Source organism: Chiloscyllium punctatum, chromosome 6, assembly GCF_047496795.1.
Source record: "Chiloscyllium punctatum isolate Juve2018m chromosome 6, sChiPun1.3, whole genome shotgun sequence".
Lineage (NCBI taxonomy): Eukaryota > Metazoa > Chordata > Chondrichthyes > Orectolobiformes > Hemiscylliidae > Chiloscyllium > Chiloscyllium punctatum.
The window spans coordinates 25,711,175-25,733,893 of record NC_092744.1 but is presented as its reverse complement, the minus strand read 5'-3'; the positions used below and the strand labels follow the sequence as shown (position 1 = coordinate 25,733,893).

The 22,719-nt window shown below is 39.5% G+C and overlaps 1 protein-coding gene across 1 annotated transcript in view; it reads left to right on the top strand.

Moving 5' to 3' along the window:
• The window catches only part of LOC140478630 (scavenger receptor cysteine-rich type 1 protein M130-like), a gene marked incomplete at its 3' end in the record, with an annotated part of 34,337 nt that extends 18,323 nt beyond the window's left edge, over nucleotides 1-16,014 (top strand). The window contains exons 5-9 of the mRNA XM_072571848.1: nucleotides 5,242-5,562; nucleotides 8,331-8,636; nucleotides 13,732-14,046; nucleotides 14,391-14,705; nucleotides 15,929-16,014. Coding sequence (XP_072427949.1) covers nucleotides 5,242-5,562; nucleotides 8,331-8,636; nucleotides 13,732-14,046; nucleotides 14,391-14,705; nucleotides 15,929-16,014 — 1,343 coding nt within the window. The remainder of the gene's footprint in view (nucleotides 1-5,241; nucleotides 5,563-8,330; nucleotides 8,637-13,731; nucleotides 14,047-14,390; nucleotides 14,706-15,928) is intronic.
• Nucleotides 16,015-22,719: the final 6,705 nt, after the last annotated feature.

Here is a 22,719-nt window from a genome sequence, read left to right as displayed (position 1 = left end):
GAGACTTCAAATTGCCTAATATTAACTGGAAAATGCATAGTGTGAAAAGCTGAGAGGAGATAGAATTCTTAAAAATTTTCCAGGGGAACTTACTAAGCCAAAGCATAGGAAGTCCATTAAGAGAAAGAGCACTGCTGGACTGAATTTAACGGCACTAAGCCATGCAAGTGGGGGATGATTTCGTGAATGTGGCTGTGATTCAGTAAGATTTAAGGTTATATTGGATAAGCTTAAAGATACTCTGGAAATAAAGTTTCTATATTGTTAGAATGCCAATTTTAATGGGGTAAGACAGGACTGGGCTAAAGTGGTCTTGCAGGAAAATCCATGTCAAAGCAGTCAGAGACTTTCAAAAAGGTCATAAATAAAGTGCAGGGCCATAAAGGAGTAAAATATATTAGGCACAAGAGAATAACCAAGGAACGAGGAAGATCAATTAGGAACCAAAGTGACAGTCTGTGTGCAGAACTACAAGACATTGCTGAAGTTTTAAATGAGCACTTTCCAACTGTATTCATTGTCAAGAAGGAATATGTAGGACAAGAAACCAGGGATAAGGACTTTGATGTGCTTGAATGAATTCGCATCGAGAGATTAGCAATACCATTCATGGTTTTAGCAGACTCAACAGTGGAAAAATCCCCATGCCCAGATGATTTGCATCTCAAGCTGCTGTGGAAGGCAAGGGAAATTTCAATGGCTCAGAAACTAATTTTCAAATCCTCACTCGTCACTGGAGGGATGCTGGATGACTGGAGAACAGGTATTGTAGTGCTGTTATTCAAGAAGAGTGGTTGGGATAAACAATGAAACTAATAAGGGACAGAAATAATCTCCACATGCATTGATAGAGATTATCCAAAGATAATCAGCATGGCTTTGTAAAGGGAGATGTCTCACAAAATTGTGTGAATTTTTAATTAGGTGACAACATGTCAAGATGCTGGTAGTGGGCTTGATATAGTGTACATTAACTTCAGTAAGGCTTTTGAGAAGGTCTCACCTGGCAGACTGACAACAAAACTAAGAGCCCAGAGGACCCAGTGAACATTGGCAAATTGGTTTAGTGACAGGTTGGAAAGTGTGGTGGTCAAACAATGTTTTGAGCCTAGAAGCTTCTGTCCAGTGGTGTGCCATAAGATTCGGTGCTGGCTGTTCTGTGGACATGAACGGCCTAGGCATGAATGCAGGTGGTATGATCAGTAATTTTGCAAATGCAATACAAATTAGTATCTGATAAATATGAAGAAGAAAGTCGTGGGTGACAGACTGATCTAGATGGTGGTACAATATGGACTGAGCAGTTGCAAATGCAATTTAATCCTGAAAAGAATGAGGTAACACATTCCTGAGGGATTGTCAAGGCAAGGGAGTACACATTGCATTGTAGCACCTTACAAAATACAGAGAATCTGAGGGATCTTGGTATCCAAGTTCATGATCCTTGAAAGCAACAGGGCAAAAAGATAAAAATGGTTAAGAAGGCAGATTGAATACGTACCTATGTTTGATAAGGCATTGAATACAAGAACAAGGAGATTATGATCTCTGTACAATGTTAAGCCACAATGGAGAAATGTGCACTTCTGGTCATCACACGATAGGAAGTGTGTGGCTGCACGAGAGAAAGTGCAGAATAGCTTCACGAAGATGTTGCCTGGTCTGAAGTGATTCAGCTTTAAAGAGAAATTAGATAGGCTGGGGCCATTTTCCTCAGAACACAGAAGGCTGAGTGGTATCTGATACAAATTTCTGAGGGGCATAGACAGTGGAGATAGGAAAAACTTCCTTTTAATGGAGGGGTCAATAATTATGATGCATAGTTTTAAGAGATGGAGCAGGAGTATTAGACGGTATTTGACGAAAGTGTTTTGATACCAAGGGTTGAAGATATCTGTCACTCATTATCTGGAAATGAGAGAGATGCTGGATCCCTTAAGACCTTTAAGAACAATTTAGGTAAAGACTTGAAACAGCTTAGGATATCAGGCTCTGGGCCAAGTGCTGGAATACTTGCATTAATACAGATGGATATTTCACAATCAGTGGAAAAGTGCCAATGAGGAAATAGAAAACAACTTGAATTCCAACCAATAAGAAACAGACAAAAATCATTCACAGTATTCCAGCTGTGGTCTGACTAGTGCCTTGTGCAGTTTTAACAAATACTCCGTAATTTTGAATTCCATTCCATTTTCCTTCCCTATTACCAACTGAATCTGAATTACTAACTGAATCTAAGACACCTAAATCTCTCTGTGCTGCAACTTTATAGAGTCTTACTCCATTTAAATAATATTCACTATTAAATAATCTTCCTGTTAGAGTAGAAATAAGAAGTGTGCGTTTTTCTGCATCTTGAACCAATTGTACTGAGTAGATAACACTGAGATAAAGGGTCAAGATTAGAGTGGTGCTGGAAAAGCACAGCAGGTCAGACAGCATCTGAGGAGCAGGAATGGCAAAAACCCTTCATCCAGAATGAAACTGGGAGCCACAGGCATGGAGAGATAAATGGCAGGAGGGCGGTGAGGCTGGGGAGAAGGTAGCTAAGAGTGCAATAGGGAGATGGAGGTGGGGGTAAAAGTGATAGGTCGGAGAGGAGGGTGGAGTGGTGGAGGGGAAGAAAGATTGATAAGTGAGACAGGTAATGAGGACAGTGCTGAGCTGGAATGTTGGAACTGGGGTAAAGTGGGGGCAGGGGAAATGAGGAAGCTGGTGAAGTCCACAATGATGCCATGGGGTTGAAGGATCCTGAGACAGAAGATGAGGCATTCTTCCTCCAGGCGTTGGGTAGTGAGGGAATGGCGATGCAGGAAGCCCAGGACCTGCATGTCCTTGGCACAGTGGGAGGGGGAGTTGAAATGTTCTGCCACATGGCAGTGGGGTTGATTGGTTGGGCAACACTGAGATAAAATAATTTCTTCTATTCTTCAAACTGCTCCAAGTAGAAACTTTGCTTAAATTAAGTATGGGAAGTAAATTAAAATTTCTGTATGTATCATAATACCGACTCCAGGTGTGACTAACTAGTTATGCATGAAATCACATCTTTTCTTGCCATTGCATGGTGCAGATATATATGGTCATTCTTAAATGAAAAGAATTATGGATCATCATTCTTTTGGATACCAAATAACCTTGTTCATCAAAATAATGTAGCTATGTACTTCAAAAATGGCATTACTCAAGGCATGGATTTATTTGATTGATTCCATCAGAGGATTTAGACATCAGCTAGACCAACATTTACTGCCCGCCCTTAATTGCATGTGGGAAAGTGGTGATCAGCTATCTCTTCAACCCCGGTGGTCCCTGTGCACAGATACAAACATAGTGCTGTTAGGAATGGATTTACAGAATTTTACCAACTGCCATATATTTTCAAGTCAGAATGATTGTGATTTTGAAAGGATCTTGCAAGTGTTGGTGTTTCATGCATTTGCTGCCTTTAATCTTCCTTTAGTGAGCAGTAGCAGTTGTGGAGAGCCATTGTTCAGTTGCTGCTGTCCATATAGGAGAGGACACACTGCCATCACATTCCCTTTTTGTTCACCCACCAAACAGTTAATATACTCAACTGTGTTAAATTAATTTCCACCTGTTTAATGTGATAAGAGCACTTGTACAACATTTTATAATTGTCAATCACAAAAAAATAAATGTGACATTTTGATGACTGAGATTTGTGGAGTGGATTAAGATTTACAAAAGCTATTTACTAACTGTTAAAATCACATTTTATTACTTGAAAACACTTAATGCCAAAAGGATAGCTTGAAGGTTCAAAACGCGAAAATTAAATTCTTAGTTTGCATTACCAGTGCGAACTATTTGAAATCCAACTTTGTACCACAGTGCTTTCCATGAAATTAGATTACTTACAGTATGGGACCAGTTCCCCACTTTATTCTTTTCTCACCAAGATTAAAAAGTAAAATGACAAGGTAAAATACTAATGAAAGCTCAGGTGTGATGACAAGTCAGTGATTCAGAAGCACGTGTTCAACTGCACCATGTAGGCCACTAAAAATTATAAAACAAAATATTACTAACTATTTGGAAGAAACAAAATGTGAAGAAAGATCAATCAAATTTCATCATGAATTATCATTTCATCATTTGAACAATGCTAATCTCTGTTAGAAATAATATTCTTGTTTTGTGTTGTGGATTCAAGCCAATTATGTTGAAGATTTTATCCCATCTGTTTAAAATAACAGAGCACAGGCAGCCAAGATTGGTTGATGGAACGGATGGATGCTCTGGAAGATTGGAGATACAGAAAGGGAATACTTGGGGCACAGTGTGTGATTCACATTGGGATTCACAAGATGCTCATGTGGTTTGTGCTTCCCTAAAATGTGGAGAAGTGATAGCAGTGCTCAGAGCGGCTCAGTTTGGAGAGGGCAGTGGTCCTGTGTGGCAGGATATCTACGAATGCCAGGGGAATGAGACCATTCTCTGGGACTGCCCGATGAGACCAAACAATCAAAGGAATTGCACACATAGACATGACGTCAGTATCATTTGCTCTGGTAAGTGTTTTGTCCCTTCGTACTCCAAGATTGGGTGGAACACGAAGTTAAAAGTTTGTGCTATTTTCATGTTTTCATTCTTTTTTTTCTGCTTATACCTCCATCACTGATGTGAGAAACATGGTTGATTTCAACATTTTGCTCAGATTGCTGTTCGTGTTTCAACATGAGGATTCGAAGTGACGCTGGGGCATTCCTTTCATTGTTTGCTATCAAATTGATTTAATTGCCGTTTTCAAGGAGAACATTCCTTTGCGGTTCCAACTGAGCCAAAGAATCTTGTCTCAATATAGCAGCAGACAATGAAAAGGTTGGGAAACAAAGCTCAGAAGCCAATACGAGAGCCACTTCAACCCATGTTTTCCTTCAGATGATTACTTCTGCCTGGCTTCCTTTCGTTCACAGGACATTGGTGTCATCCCTAATGCTGAGTTTTACCTTGACTCTCAATATGTGACCTACCTGTTGTATCTCCACAGCTCCTTTCCATTCAGCTATCCTTTGTTACAGCGACATTTTGCTGTTGTCAAAGCTTCTTTGTCTCACAAAATTGTGATGCTGCTCACTCAACCTTTACTGAAATATCGAGGTTTCCTTGCTCAGACAATCGCTTCTGCATGCACTGGAGAGATGGTACATTAGAGACAAATTTTCATTAGAAATATGAAAACAGCTGGATAATGCATATTGTTTCTGCACCAAGGTCAAAGGGGACCACGATTAGTTGGTGGTAATGATACCTGCTCAGGACGACTGGAGATATTGCTGGGTGACACCTGGGGCACAGTCTGCGATGCCGACTGGGATTTACAGGATGCAGCTGTTGTCTGCAATCAACTCGGTTGTGGAGCCGCAATAGCAGCACCAGAACATGCATACTTTGGAGAGGGAACTGGGCCGATATGGAATTATATCTACGAATGTATCGGCAATGAAATGCACTTGCGTGACTGCACGGTTTCATCCTCCGGACAACAAAAGTGCTCACACAGCAATGATGCTGGGATCATCTGTTCTGGTAGATGTTTCATTCAGCTTCACGTATTCGTTATTATCTAGCTGTATCTAGTTTAATGTAAGATTTCTTGAGCGCATTGTATATCACAGTCCGTTTTCAGTGCGAAAGTCCGAATTCTTCTGATTTGTAATAATTCCACAAATTTGGATTGTGATAATTTCAGAGACGTGGGATGCAGCAGAATGAGGGGTTTCAGAGAGTAGGATACCAAAGTTATTTACTTCCCAGCTTCAATGTATCTCCTTTGTCAGGGGAGATTGAAATTAATCAGATTTTACACTTCCGATGAGAAATATGCGCAGCACTAAAAATAACCACAAGATGCTGAAAACTGTAAACAAGAACAGAAATTCCTGGAGGAACTCAGCAAATTTGACAGTACCTGTGGAGAGAGAAACAGACTTAATGTTTCGAGTCGAGGTCTGAAGTAGGGTCAGTGAACTCTAAACATTATCTTTGCTTTCTATCCCTAGATCCTGGCAGATTTAGAGTCATAGGGTCATAGAGATGTACAGCATGGAAACAGACCCTTTGGTCCAACCTGTCCATGCTGACCAAATATCCCAACCCTATCTAGTCCCACCTGCCAGCACCTGGTCCATATACCTCCAAACCCTTCCTATTCATATTGGTAAAAACAAGGACTGCAGATGGTGGAAACCAAATTCTAGATTTGAGTGGTGCTGGAAAAGCACAGCAGTTTAGGTATGATCCAAGGAGTAGGAAAATCGACGTTTTGGCAAAAGCCTCTTAAATGTTGCAGTTGTACCAGTCTCCACCACTTCCTCTGGCAGCTCATTCCATACACGTACCACCCTCTGTGTGAAAATGTTGTCCCTTAGGTCCCTTTTATATCTTTCCCCGCTCACCCTATACCTATGCCCTCTAGTTCTGGACTCCCCCACCAAGGGAAAAGACTTTGTCTATTTATCCTATCCATGCCCCTCATAATTTTGTAAACGTCTATAAGGTCACCCCTCAGCCTCCAATGCTCCAAGGAAAACAGCCCCAGTGTGTCCAGCCTCTCCTTATAGCTCAAATCCTCCAACCCTGACAACATCCTTGTAAATCTTTTCTGAACCCTTTCACGTTTCACAACATCTTTCAGAGACCAGAATTGCATGCAATATTCCAACAGTGGCCTAACCAATGTCCTGTTCAGCCACAACATGACCTCCCAACTCCTTTACTCAGTACTCTGACCAATAAAGGAAAGCATACCAAATGCCTTCTTCACTATCCTATCTACCTGCGACTCCACTTTCAAGGAGCTATGAACCTGCACTCCAAGGTCTCTTTGTTCAGTAACACTCCCTAGGACCTCACCATTAAGTGTTTAAGTCCTGCTAAGATTTGCTTTCCCAAATGCAGCACTTCGCATTTATCTGAATTAAACTCCATCTGCCACTTCTTAGCCCATTGGCCCACCTGGTCAAGATCCTGTTGTAATCTGAGGTAACCCTCTTCGCTATCCACTACACCTCAAATTTTGGTGTCATCTGCAAACTTACTAACTGTACCTCTTATGCTTGCATCCAAATCATTTATGTAAATGACAAAAAGTAGAATTCTGGAGAAACTCAACTGTTATGGTAGCATGTAGTGCAAGAAGCAGAGTTAACATTTTGAGTATGATATTTATCCAGAACTTTGTCCTTAAGTTAAGAAGCTAAAACCCCAAAATCTGTTGGAAATTCTGTTCCAAATGAGAGGTATAATTTGGTACTAATGTGAGTACGAGAGTGTGGTGCTGGAAAAGCACAGCATCCGAGAAGCGGGAGAATCGACATGTCGTCCATAAGCCCTTCATCAGGAAGCATCTGCAGTCCTCACTTTCTCCACCAATGTGAGTACCTCAGCCTCAATATTGACTTCCAAGTCTTTTGTGTAATTCGATCATTTATTTGGCACAAGAGGATCGCAGCAGGTCTGACAGATATGCACAACTTAAGGACAGAGTTCTGAATAAATGTCACACTCAAAATGTTAACTCTGCTTCTTGCACTACATGCTACCAGAACAGTTGAGTTTCTCCAGAATTCTGTATTCATTTTGGCATTAGGATGGACCTGGTAGTTCAAAGATACACTATCGCAACTCACCAAATCTCCATGCCACCACATTTCATTCCCAAGAAATCTACTACCTGTTAGAGCAAAGACAGAAAGCATAGAGTAATGTCACCCCTTCCAAGGCACCCTTCAGCTCACAGGCCGCCATGACTTGGAAACATATTGCCATTTCATCATCATTCCTGAGGCAACATATTGCACCTCCGTCCCTCATCTGTGGCTGTAGGAACAGCATACAATCTGCTGTGGGATCAAGAAATGGTCAAATTGTAACCTTCACAAAAGCAAACTCTTGTCTGTCCAACGCTGTCGACTTATTCTGAAATACTAAAACAAAATGGCACTTTTATTTTTATTCATTCATGGAAGGCGCACACAGATCGCACTCAAACAGAATGCTTTGAAAGGCCATATAAAAGGGCGCTTCGGAGGAAACATTGCTGTGGGCTTGTCACATGCAGATCAAGTGAGGAAATGTGTTGCCTTTCTGATCAAAAATGTTCTGATTGAGGCTTTTCATAAAACCTGAATTCCTTATCTAACTTGCTGATAAGCTTTACAAACTGTATTTGTAATGCATGCCCTTTGCATTAATTGCATAATGGTAAGCCGCAGAATAACAACTTTTATAATTGCTGTTCACATTTTAACGCTAAAATGCTAATGAACGCGGATTATCAAATTGTATTTGTACAGGTGAAGATTGGCAGATGCGACTGGCCAATGGGGAGACCATTTGTGATGGCCGAGTGGAGGTTTATTATCGTGGCACTTGGGGGAGAGTGACTGACACTCAGTGGAATTTCAAGGATGCAGCTGTGGTTTGCAGACAACTGAATTGTGGCTCTGCAATTAACATTTACAACCACTCGAAGTTTGGGAAAGGTACAGGTCCAGCCTTGATCAATAATGCCAGATGCAGTGGAAGTGAACCCTTCCTGTGGAATTGCAGTTTTACACAAATGCAAGAGTTGCCTGTTGCTGATGACGTGGGTGTGGTTTGCGCTGGTAAGGACTTTAATTATCTAAGTCAAATTGTGCATGGTATTGCATAAAAAAATAATGTAAGCAGTCCGGGATAGTATTTTTTCATTTCGTGGCATTTAGTTGAGCTTAACTTGACCATTTCATTACGTTCGCAGAAGTGAGTTAACAAAGTCGAAATGTCATTTTGTACGAATACGGAAGCCAAAGAAGGTGTTAGTTGAAAAGAATTTGCACAGCTATATATCCAAACAAACTTATTCAGAAAATATTTAGTGTTTTGGTCCAACCATCAATTAAGTTTACTTGAAGAAAAAGAAATGATGCCAGCAGCGGCCATGACTGGGCTTCATCGATTCTGCTTTGACAATTAAAATTACACTCCATGTAAACCAATATTTTAACTATATTGCTAATGGTCAGTTGGAGAAGGAAACATTTAGTCACCTATGTATAATCTACCAACCCCTTGGCCAACTACAGCAGTGTCTATAATGAACAGAAAACTGTTGAATTTTAGATAAGGAAATTCTCATGTCATTACATTTTGTGCTCTGAGGGTATGGAAGCAAATGACCACAACTTAAGAAATTGATCCAGCAGCAATAAGAGCCCAATGTGTTAAATACAATAGGTTCAATTCAACATTAAGTAATGCCAATCTAGGGGTAAAAATGAATTGTGTCAAAAACATCTTCAGTGTATACTGCAGTTGAAAGTGTGGGATGAACCTTTTCTATCCCTGCATTATATATCCTTCACAAACCCGCCTCCAATTCCATCTATGGTAAAGAAATTTATAGAAAGATTACTGTGAGAGATGAAATTCCTTTCCATTCCTCCCTTAAGTGGGTCTCAATTGCACTAAAATTATGCTGTTTACTTCTGGACTCTCTCACAAGAGAAAATAATCTCTCAGCATTCACCCTTCCAAACCTCTTAAGAATGCTATGTTTAAATAAGTTCAATACCAGTTCTGAAGAAGGGTCACTCAAACTGAATGTTCCTCTCCACATATGTTACCAGACCTGCTGAGCTCTTCCAAAAGATTCTGTTTTTTTTTATGTTTTATATTTTAATAAGTTCTCGTCATTCTTCTGAATTCCTATCAGGACAAACCAAGTCAAGTCAACCCCTCCTGATATGAAAATCCTTCCATCCCAAGACCAACATAGTGAACTTTCACCGGTTTGCTTCTAATTCAAGTAGATATTTCATTTAAGGTGAACAAACTGTTCACACTATCTCAAATGTAGTCTGATTATTGCCTTGTACAGCATGAACAAGTGTGCCAAGTTTTTTTGCTCACTCACTTAATCTGTCCTAACAGTTAGACTCCTTCTGTCATCCTCACTATTTGCCTTCCTACCACTTTTTGTGTCATTTGAAAACTTGACAACTCATTTTTATCATCCAAGCTACTAATATGTTGTAAATAATTCTTGTTCCAGCACTGATTACTGTAGCACTCCTTTAGTTAGAGTTTGGCATACAAAATATGTGCATTCTATCCCAATTCTGTCCTCAAATTATCCATGCCAAATTATTACCCCAAAACCATACATCCGTGCCTTATTAAGCAGCTTAAAGTGTGGCACCTTATCAAATTCCTTTTGTTCATCCAAATATATTACATCTAATGTTCCTCTTCTATCTTTTTTAATCTCTTCAAACATAAAGTATACATTCATGCTTTTCAGGCATTATTTCCCCTTCATGCAGACAAAGTGACTCTGATAGAAGCAGTGTATGTTTCTTAATGCTTTGCTATTAAATCATAACACAGTAAACTCAAACATTTTCAAAATGACAGGTGTTAAACTAACTGGCTGATAGTTACCTGCTCTGTTTAAATCCCCCTCACTTTTTGACTAAGAATCTTGTGGGCAGCTCCCAATTCTCTAAGACCTTTTCAGTTTGTAAGGTTTATTGAAAGAAGACATTTATCTACTGTCTCTGTAGCCACTTCCTTTTTAAACCCTCAGGTTCAACCCATCTGGCACAGAGCTTTATAAGACTTTAGCGCGATCATTTTTCCTAGTACTTGTTATCTAATTATCATTATTGTGTTCTATTTCTTTTCACTTTAGCCTCTTGATTATTTTTTTGTATTGTTACTTGTGTCCTCTAACATGAAATTTGCTATAAAGTATTTGTCCAACCCCTCTGCCAATTCTTGGCACCTGTTATTATTTACTTTGCCTCATTCTTTAAGAAGCTAATCTTAATTATGGCCTCTCTTTTCCTTTTAACACATTTAAAGAAGCTCTTATAGTCTATTTTTATGGCAGTTACTAGTTTGTCCTCATAGTTTATTTTCTCCCTGTTATTATTTATTAGTCATCTTCAGTTGACTTTTAAAACATTCACAATTCCCTGATTTCCCACTAATTTTTGCCATGGCATTTTTTTTTCACTTTTATACTTTCCATTACTCCCCTGGATAATCAGGTTTGGTTGAACCACTTCTCAGATTTTTTTTTCTCACTGGACACGTCTTTAAGCAATTAATTGGAAGGATCATAACAGATTGTGGATTATGGATATTTCAACCAGAATTCCTGAAGAAGTGCCTTTGGGAAGTAATATATCAAAATCGGTAATAGAAAGGTTTATGCATTTTTATACATGTTGATTACTAAAATAAATTCAATCAGATCAAAACTCAATCTGTCTGTCATAAATATTCAAGAAAATAATGAATCATTTAGGAATAAAATAATTCGCATAGCCAGTTTATTATCCACAATCTAAAGGAGCATTATTAGTATCACATAAATCCTTAAAGCTCCGATTTAAGGGAATTTGTCAGGAATAATGCAGTGTTTCAGATGAATGCATTGCCTTGTTACTGTTTTATCATTATGGATGCCCTCCGTGAATCCATAGGAGTCAATCCTGTTGAACAATACATAGATATAAGTACCCAAAAATTGATTAAGCAAAATGTTGAACCTAAGGCTTAAGGACAAGATTTTTTGCCTTTGTTAGATTTTGGAGAAAAAACAAACTCCGTGTGAGTTGGCCAAAGAAAAAACTAAACACTCAAATCAAACAACAAAACCAGATTAACAAAGTCATACAACTCAAACAGACCCTTCAATCCACCTCGTGTGCGCTGAACAGACATCTCAATCTGACAGAGTTCCATTTGCCAGCATTTGGCCCATATCTCTCTTTCCATACACATCCAGATGCCTTTTAAATGTCTTCATTTTACTAGCCTCCACCTCTTCCTCAAGCAACGCATTCCATACACTTAGTACCCTCTGCATCAAAACATTACCCCTTTCGGCCCTTTTCAAACCTTCCCCGTCTCACCTTAAAACTATATTATGTAGTTTTGGACACCCCATCCTAGGAAAATGATGTTGGCTATTCACTTTATCCATGGCCCTCATGATTCTATCAACCTCTGAAAGACCACCGTTCAACCTGCAATGCACCAAGTAGTAAAGCCTTAGCCTATTAAGCCTCTCCCTATAATTCAAATAGAAGAGACCTTAACTCAACATGTTGTTGCTGGAGCGAATCTATTAACATTGACACCTGTCTCTGGGGAACAATTAAAATATATTGCCATCACCTGGGATTGTAAAAATATTTTTCTTGCGTTTTACCTGATGATTGACCCCTTTCAATCCCAGTGGTTTGACGGGTTACTATGAAATCAAAGAGTTAAATTCCTAAAGATAAACTGAATTAAATCTAACTTTATAGGATTTGCCTCTTGAATGGCTGTACTTTCAATTACCATAACCTTTCTCGCACCATTAGATTAAAACCAAAAAAAAAGCAAATACAAAAAATCAAAAATGAATTTATAGAATCTTAGTCACGATTTATATATTCAGTCTTTATTGCCACGTTATTTCCTGCCCAATGACCCCTCGAACTATGCTGTTTACAATGGAAGATGCTGCAAATAACAGTATCATGCAAATAGATTTCACAATCAACGTGACAAAAGAACTAATAATGGAGAAAAATGTCGAAATTGTTTGGCAGAACTATAACAAACAAATCGTCGGGAGAAAAATAAACAGAACAATTTTATAGTTAAGATTATTAAAATAAAGCTGGACTTTGGCGGTTTGACCTGAAGGTCACCACACCTTAGGCGGGGCAGATGTTGAGAGAGTGTTCATGTTAATCTCATGTTTTTTATTTCAAAAATATACTTTATTCATAAAATGATTTGATGGTCTGTACATTTTGTCATGCCATACATATGTCAACATTAGATTAAATTACTTACAGTATGGAAACAGGCCCTTCGGCCCAACAAGTCCACACTGACCCGCCGAAGCGTAACCCACCCATTCCCATACATTTACCCCTTTACCTAACACTATGGGCACTTTAGCATGGCCAATTCACCTGACCTGCACATCTTTGGACTGTGGGAGGAAACCGGAGCACCCGGAGGAAACCCACGCAGATTCGGGGAGAATGTGCAAACTCCACACAGTCGGTCGCCTGAGTCAGGAATTGAACCCGGGTCTCTGGCGCTGTGCCACCGTACCACCCTAGCCACACCTTAGGCGGGGCAGATGTTGAGAGAGTGTTCATGTTAATCTCATGTTTTTTTATTTCAAAAATATACTTTATTCATAAAATGATTTGATGGTCTGGACATTTGGTCATACCATACATATGTCAACATTTACATACACAGATCAGAATTTATCATTGTTATCTACAGTTCTGAGCATTTCTCAATCTTATGCACATATATTTGGCTGAGGCATCAGCAGAGCCCAAAAAACGTCCGCATGGGCCCCCTGTTCTTCTTTAGGCAGGCCGATGTTACACGGTGGTCTTTCCCCACCGCGCCTTGGCGGCAGCTGCCGTTTAATCTCATGTTTACTACTCCTCGGATGCTGCCTGAACTGCTGTGCTCTACCAGAACCACTAATCCAGAATCATGTTAATCTCAGTCTATATGGGAATTAAAGTCACACTGACGGCATCACTCTGCATCACAGATTCGTGGTCCAGCCGATGGAGGTACCGACGCCATGTTACGAGTTTGGGAATATATTTTGAGAATTGTAAATCATGCAGGTACCGTTCCCAGGAGCAGAAACTGTTTGATTTAATTATTCCTGACCTGCAGATCATATTCAGATAAGATTGGTGGATGGTGGAAGTCGCTGTGCTGGAAGGGTGGAGCTTTATTTCAATGGAACCTGGGGAACTGTGTGTGATGACTCCTGGGATTTAGCAGATGCCCAAGTTGTCTGTAACCAGCTGAATTGTGGACACGCTTTAAATGCAACGATTTCCGGTTGGTTTGGTCCAAGCTTGGGGCCTATTTGGTTAGACAATGTGAAGTGTGGAGCGAATGATTCTCTCCTGTGGGAATGTCTGGCAGACCGGCGGAGTGAGAACGACTGCAACCATAAAGAGGATGCTGGAGTTATCTGCTCAGGTGAGATTACTTTCAAAATTCAGCACTGCCAACGATACCTTTAATAAACCTAGAGTCAGGATGATTCATTATTAGACTTGGTAATAATTGAATTTGACACTTTTAGCCTATTGCTCTTTTCGACAGTGAAAAATCTGTCAACCTAAGCACACGCCAACACTACGTAGCATGAGTCTGGCACATTCCATATGAAATTCTTTTGAAATAATTGTCAACCGAGTGTTCTGCGAAAAGGAAAATCATCAAAGTAATTTAGTTACAGATCCGCTTGATGTTGTTTTATGCTCATTGTTTGAGGATGGGCTGGAAACGAACAGAAGATTAATCTGGGCTTTGTTCTACAGAGCACAGGGCTCTGAGGCTGCAGGATGGAGCGAATCCCTGTCAGGGCAGAGTCGAAATTTTCTACAATGGAACCTGGGGGAGTGTTTGTTTCGATTCCTTTGGAATAAAGGAAGCGGAAGTTGTTTGTCAACAGCTCGGATGTGGCTCTGCCCAAGCTGTGGATCGTGATCTTACATTTGGAAGCGGTTCTGGACAGATCTGGCTCGATGATGTGAGCTGTCGTTCGCACGACACAGTCCTGTGGCAATGTCTATCTTCACCATGGGGCGAACATAATTGTAATCACCAGGAAGATGTCGGAGTTATTTGTTCAGGTGAGAACTGTTAATTGAGTCCGTTTGTCTTGAAATATTCCGCTAATGTTTAAACATTTCTATCACTCATAAATGTGAGATCACCCACAGTTCTGCAGTGTGTGTTTAAGTCTAATAAGCCCTGAATCCCATCACAACTGTCCTCGATGGCCTACATGCGCTGAGTGTCTGGCATTACTGGCTACGCCGGTATTGCCCACCCCTAATTGCCCGAGAGGAGGTGGTAGTGAGTCAGCTTCTTGAAAGGTCATATTCCATGTACAGTAGTGTAGTAATATCCAAAGTGCTTATATGAAGAGAATTCCAGGAATCGGACGCAGCGTCGGTGAAGGGCGATATACTTCCAAGGCAGGATGGTGAGTTCCTCGGAGCACAACTTCAGGCGGCAGAGTACCCTGTAATTGTCGTTCTAGATGGCCGTTTCAGGACTTTGAAATAAATTCTCATCCTTCTTTACAATTATCTACATCTATCCCTTTATCCGTGAACATCTCCAGTCCCACAACTCTCTGATATATTTGCCTCGCGTTAATTCTGACCCAATTTTCATGGTTCAGTTCAACAGCTCCACTATTTATGAAAATGCCTTCGGTTGTCTCTATTTCAAGCTCTATACTTCGCTTCTATAATCTCTCTCTTTCTCTACATCTATTTCCCCTTTTTAACACACACCTTATAGGCTGCAGCTTTGACCACGTTCTCCGTCATCTATTTTCATATCTCCTCTATGCCTCACACGTTAGCTTTCAAATGCTCTCGTTGAAAGCGCTGACTAAAAAGTAATCGATCATTCACTTTCAGAACTAAATCCTGGGAAAGTGCACAATGATATGGACAGGAGGAAAAGTAACATGGAACAAGTTTTGGAAGATTTTGGTAATTATTTTTAAGGATCCAATTCTTGATTAATAATAAAACAAATACAATCTATAAATGTTGTCACTTAATATAACCAAGAGTGGGCAATTATCTTCCGCTGTGCACGCTGGTCAACTAGTTTAATTTTATATCACGCTACACAATGATCGGGAAAGGAGTACACATTTGCTTTTGACATCGACGAGCAGAGTACCCCGATCAGTGAGAGACCCAGGATCTTTAATAATGGTGCTGTCAAAGTAACTTCGTGGTTTGGAATTTGGAGCAGGGCAAATAAAGTAAGTGCCTAATTTCAAGTTGAGGTACCTTCTGGTTTCTTACGAAATCTTTGTTTTTCTCTGCAGAGCTGCGGCTGGCTGCGGGATCGAACAACTGTTCGGGAAGAGTTGAAATATTTTTCAGTGGGACATGGGGAACGGTTTGTGATGATTCCTGGGACAGGCATGATGCCGCTGTTGTTTGTAGACAATTAAACTGCGGCGAGCCGGTCTGGGCTGTGGGAAAGACGCTATTGGACCAAGCAAACGGCACAATTTGGATGGACGAGGTTCAGTGTAAGGGGAGTGAACTATTCCTGTGGGACTGCCAATTGTCAGCAATGGGAGATCATGACTGTGAACATAAAGAGGACGTCAACGTGATCTGTTCTGGTACACAATTTTAACTTTAGCTTTTACTTTATCATTTTCAACTTTGCCTTCAAATCTATGGTCTCATGTTGTCCTCCATATTGCAACCAACTCCTTGCTGAGAATTCACCAATTCTGGTCTCTTGTTCATTACTGCATCTTTTCACCACTGTTATCACCTCTTCTCCTCCCCAGAAACTAAACCCATCCAACCACACTTCATCACTTTGTCTTACTCTGTTTTACATTCAGTATGAAAAATACTTCTTTGTCCAAATTTTCAGTCACTTAACCTAATAGATGTGAATCTGTGTCAAGTGTTCCCTCATAATGTTGTGGCGAGGATGGTTAGTGGGTTTAAAACTCACTATGGATACTGCATAAATGCAAGGTGCATGTGTTATCAATGTGTGGAAAACACATTTAAGGGACATGAGGAAATGTGTTAATTTGGGAGGAGTAATTAAAAATCTCTTGCTGCTAAAAGTACACACTGACCTTTCATATTGTTGTCCATATGCTTCTTTTTGCAAGATGCATTAACTTGTTTTCTAATAGCGCCAATCTACTGGGCTGTGCTTACTTTTAAAAACAGGACTTTTAAGATACAAGATGCCTGTAGAGGATTTCACCGTATATAGAGAACCTGTAACTACTGATGTAAAAGCTCGAGAGTTTATATAGCTCACTCTCATAACAGTCCCAAATGCTACACTCTTGAAGATAAACAGTCCAAGCTGTTCTGCATTTACGTGCACCTCATTATATTTTTGCACCATTCACAAGTTTTCGATAATACAGATACTGGAACTTCGTACTTATCTATTGCAACCCTAGTGTGTTCATTTTCATGAATGACCAAATAATCTGATCTATCAATCTTGGAAGCAAAGTGTATCACCTCACATTTCATTGCATTCAGCTCCATTTATCAACTTTATGCCAAATCGCTTAATCTATCAATCTGCAAGTTCTGTTCATGACTACAGTATGCATTTTTCCAACTATCTTGGCATCACCATGAAGCTTGAATAATAGTCTCTTGCTTCAATTATAAAGTCATGTTTTACATTATTTTCCAGCACCAGAACATAATGGAACCACTTTTACAGTCAGTGCAAACAATGGTTAATATCAGTCTGAGATCGATTAAATGTTCAAACGTCAGATTCAGTTTGCATTTCTCAACTAAACTTCAATTAAATTTTGCCTGGAATAATAAATATCATAATGCAATAACAATGTGATCAATTGTAGGATTAACCAGAAAAGATTTACAAGTGTGTTACTGGGATGACAGGGTTTGAGCAATCAGGAGAGGCTTTTCCCCAGGTGTGTCAGAGGCTGAGGGATGACCTTATAGAGGTTTATAAAATCAAAGGGCATAGATAGCGTGAGTAGTCAGGTCTTTTTCCCAGGGTAGGGGAGTCTTAAACTCGAGGACATATGGTTATGGTGAGAGGGGAAAGATTCAAGAGGGATCTGAGAGGCAATCTTTTTACAGTGTGGTGCATATATGGAATGAGTGGAGGAACTGGTGGAGGCTGGTACAATTACAGCATTTAAAATAATCCAGATGGGCATATAAATAGGAAGGGTTCACAGGGATATGGGCCAAGTTCTGGCAACTGAGATGAGATCCGTTTAGGATAATTGCTCAGCATGGGCAAGTTGGACCAAAGTTCTGTTTCCATGCTGCATAACTCTGACTTAAAATCTACACTGACTTTATTACATATTTTTCCATTACAGGCCATCAGAAACACACAGCACCCTTCAACCAGGAGAGACCTTCTATTTTCATCATCCCTTGCATATTTGTTGTCCTTTTGATTGCTGTTTCACTTGCTTTGGCTGCAGAATTGCAGAGAAGCTTCCAGAAAGGTTGGTCAATTTTAAACTAAACTCCCTGATCCAGACGGAGCAAGCGTAATTTCTAGTCATCTCCTTGTCCTGCAACTCCTACTGCCTTCACAACCTGAGTGAGTGCTTTGCAGGAAGGGCAGCATAACAAGAGGTTGTAAATGTAATCTACTAAAATGTTACACAGATTGAGAATTTTAAATATGAAAACATGTTGCATTGGTTGGGTTGTTTCTTCATACAGAAGGAGGCAAAATGGAGAGTAGTGGTGGTGGTGGGGGATGGTGGTATATATGATAACGAAGCATTTAGACAGACCATATCGGGCAGAACAATCTTCCTTCGCTCGGAGGCCTAGACCTGACGTTTATACCAATTGGTAAAAGGCTGAGTGTTATTTGCTTCCATGCAGAAGGGACTGAGAGACTGAAAAGATGGTGAGAATAATCAAATTGTAGTTAGTTGTACACCTGAAGTCTCAACCTGTGTGCTATAGCCCCACATTGGAAAATGGGCTGCTATGGTGGTGCAGTGATACTGGGACTGGTGACTAACCCGTAAGGCATTGGATCAAATCCTACTGTGGTGAAGGTGGTGAAGTTTGACTTCAGGTAAAAACCTGAGATTTGAAGCTAGCATTCGAGATTTTAAAAAAATACCTGTTTTACTAATATCCTTTTGGGAAGAAATTCTGCCATTACCCAATCTAGCCTATATTTTACTTCTGACCCACAACAATGTAATTGCCATTGATCTATTAGGAAGAGGCAATAAACACTAGTGCAGCCAGTGAAACTCACTTCCTGTTGACGATTAGAAGAAATTATGTAGTGCAGCTGATTTTCCGTTGGGACAGACAGTATGAATCAAATCATCACATTAAATTTCTAGAATTTCTATGGCTTCTCTGATTTGCTAATATCCTCTACATTAGAATCATAGAGATGTACAGCATGGAAACAGACCCTTCAGTCCAACTCGTTCATGCTGACCAGGTATACCAAAGTAATCTAGTCACATTTTCCAGCAATTGGCCCATATCTCTCTAAACCCTTCCTATTCATATATCCATCCAGATGCCTTTTACATGTTGCAATTGTACCAGCATCCACCACTTCTTCTGGCAGGTCATTCCATACACACACTACTTTCTGCGTGAAAAAGTTGCCCCTTAGGTCCCTTTCATATGTTTCCCTTCTCAATCTAAACCTATGCCCTCTAGTTCTGGACTCACCCACCACAGGGAAAAGACTTTTTCTATTTCTCCTATCCATGCCCTCATAATTTTCTAAAGTTCTATTAGGTCATTACTCCAAGTCTTCTGTTTTTGGGACTAACCCGGAGATTCCCTGACACTCAACATGTGCAAGAAAATATAACTAAGGCAAATAATTTTGCACTGATATGCTGTTGGATAATCATAACAATATAGGAGCAGGGGTAAGCCATTCAACCTATTGAGCCTGCTCTGCAACTCACTATGAACAATACCGATCAATAACTTCAATGCCTCTTACCCACAATATTCTGCTAACCCCATACAACAATGGGAATCAACCATCGATCAAATTCTATTTTTGACCATCTAAATATTCAGCTTCCTCTGCTCAATGGAGTAGACAATTCTAAAGATTCTTCATTGCAAGACCTGCTTAAGATAATTAATGGTACTGTAATTTTACGTGAGCCCTGATGCTGTGCAATACTAAAAGGATGACTTATTTCTTTTTACCACATGAGAAATTTTCAGATTTGCCTGAAATGGAAAAGGGGCAAAAATCTTTAAAGTTATGACTCCCCAGACAAGCCATTACAACGCCATTTCCACAGTGTTTTGTGAATGGACAGAACTTGGATCCAGCAAGTGCTTTTTGGTTTATTTGTTTTATCATGGATTTGCATGAATTAAATGCATTTGATTGAAAAGAATACTTCATACTTAGAAATAAGCAGTGAAGGACCTGTCAGGACCCTCTGAGCACAAAACAATCTCATTATGGTGTGGGTACAGTCGTAGTTATGAAGAGGTCAAACAAATTGTTGTGAAGCACATTCATTCGTTGGTGTGGACGGCCTTCCTTGTTTGGGATGCATTATCCTAGTTTTGGTCTTGAACCTGGGCACAAAGTGGGGCAGAACAAGTTAGTGGTTTAATCAAGCTTTTTTATATATGAATCTTTATTGTAAGGTTTGTGTCTTTTTATTTCTGAGTTATTTTTGTTAATAGTGGACTGAAATGACAATGGGCTAGTTTCAAATGTTGAAACTTTGGCTGCAGTTTGGATATTCAGTTAACCTGACACCCATTAAAGACATCATGCAAACAATTATTTGAACAGACAGTAATTGAAGGTTGACTTGCAGACTATTTGGTTTGGAGAGGTTGTGTAGTTGGAGATTTGCAGGAACAAGAAGGTAATTTGGGTTTTACATAGTTTACCTGAGTTGGGTGAGGAGGGACAATGTTCAGTTGTATGGAAATTAGGAAATCCAAAGGTAAAAGAGAATAATTCATGACTCTCAACAAAACTGCATCTGAATAAGGAAGAAAGATTCTGAGAGAGGGATAAACCAACCATGGTCAACCAAGGAAGTTAAGGACAACAATATGTTAACAGAAAAAGCATAGAATGAAACTAAAGTTAGATATTCCCCAAGGACTGGGATAAATTCAATGCCCAGCAAAGGAGAACTAATCAGTAAAAATAAAAGCACTGACAATAAGAGCTTCTTTAAATGTAGAATCCGGAAAAGAAAAGTCAATGTGAGCTTAGGCCCCTATGAAAATGAATCTGGGGAGCAGTTTTATGGAACAACTCTATTTCAAAGAAGTTGAACAAATATTTTGTACCAAAAATAATACAAAGAACTGTGAGTGCTGGAAATCAAAAACAAAGACATAAACTTCTGGAAAACTTCAGCAAGCCTGCCATCATCTGTGGAGAGAAATCGGAGTTAATGCTTTGGGTCACATGATCATTCCTCAGAACATCAGTCTTTTGCATCAGTGAGTTTGGGGCAGGAATTAAGTACTATCACAATCAATAAATAAGTAGCATTAGATTAACTAATGGGGAGAAATTTGGATATGTGCCTGGTCTTGATGACTTTCACCCTAGCATTCCAAAAGAGATAGTTGTAGAGATGGTGTATACATTAATTACTATTGACCAAATAAATGGTGGATTCTGGAGTAGTACCAGACGATTGGAAAACTGCGAATGTGACAACCCTGTTTAAAATGAGAGAGAGGCAAAAAGCAGGTAACTAATTCCAATTAGGCATATATTAGAAAAGTATTGGAACCAATTATTAAACAAATAATTACAAAACATTTGGGAAATTAGAATAGAGTCCAGTAAAGTCAGCATGGCTTAATGAAAAGAACATCATGTCCAACTAATTTAATAGAATGTTTTGAGCATGTCTTAACCAGAGGGGAGAGAGTAGATCTATTTTATTTGGGCTTCCAGAAGGCATTCAACAAATTAGCTCACAAGAAGTTAAATCATAAGATAAGAGCCCACAAAATTGCTATTAATAATCTGTCATGGATAGAGAATGCACTCTATCCATGTGCTGACCTTCTCAAGGTCCTCATGTATACATGAGTGTGAAATATGTCACTCATGCTAATGCCCATAATCCACTCTGGACTCCTCGCACAATGATTTTTCCAATATTTTCTCATCTAGATTATTTAGCAGCCTTTTGCATAAAATCACCAGAAAAAGCAGCATGCATCAGGAATGAGAGCAATTTAGAATTCACAAAATGAGGACGAAAATGTTGATAAAGAGGCAAGACACAAAGTATGTGAACAAAATTTCCAGGTTACTAGATACTGCCAAAAAAAGCTTCCATAAATATGTGGTGAGAAAGAAAAACAATAGTAAAGTCAAATGTAATTCCCATACTGGCAGAAGCTGGGAAATTTGTAATGGGGAACAAAAATGACAGAAGAACAGAATGCCAACTTTTAATTCTGTCTTCAAAAAAGAGTGCACAAATAACCGACCAGAAATATTGGGGAACCAAGGGACTTGTGAGGATGGTTAATGAAAGAAATCAGTATTTTGTAAGAAAATAGTACTGAGTAAAATAATGGTGTTGAAAGGTGACAAAGCATCAGGGCCTGATTTATCTGTATCCCAGGATACTAATGGAAGTGGCCTTGGAAATATTGGTTGCTATGGCGATCATCTTCCAAAATTTTGTAGACCCTGGCGCTGTTCCACAGATTGGAGTGTGGCAAATGTAGTCACACTATTTTAAAAAAGGAGGGAGGGAAAGACGCACCAGTTAGCCTAACATCAATCGTGGGAATAATGCTAGTGTGTATTATTAATTGTGTGTGTGTATTTAAAATGATAACAGAACATTTGGAAATTATTAATTTCCAAATTAATGCTGGTTTGCCCAAATAATTATTAATTGATTTGGGCAAACCAGCATGAGTTGATGAAAGCAATCATGCTGAATATATCAACTGGATTTTGTTTTGAGAATATAACCATACCTTAGGTAAGGGAGATCCACCGGATGTGGTATTTTTGAATTTTCAGAAGGCTTTTTGTCGGGGATGGTTAGCAATTTTAAAATGTGAGGTAGTGATGATATGTTGGCATGGAATAAGTCCATTT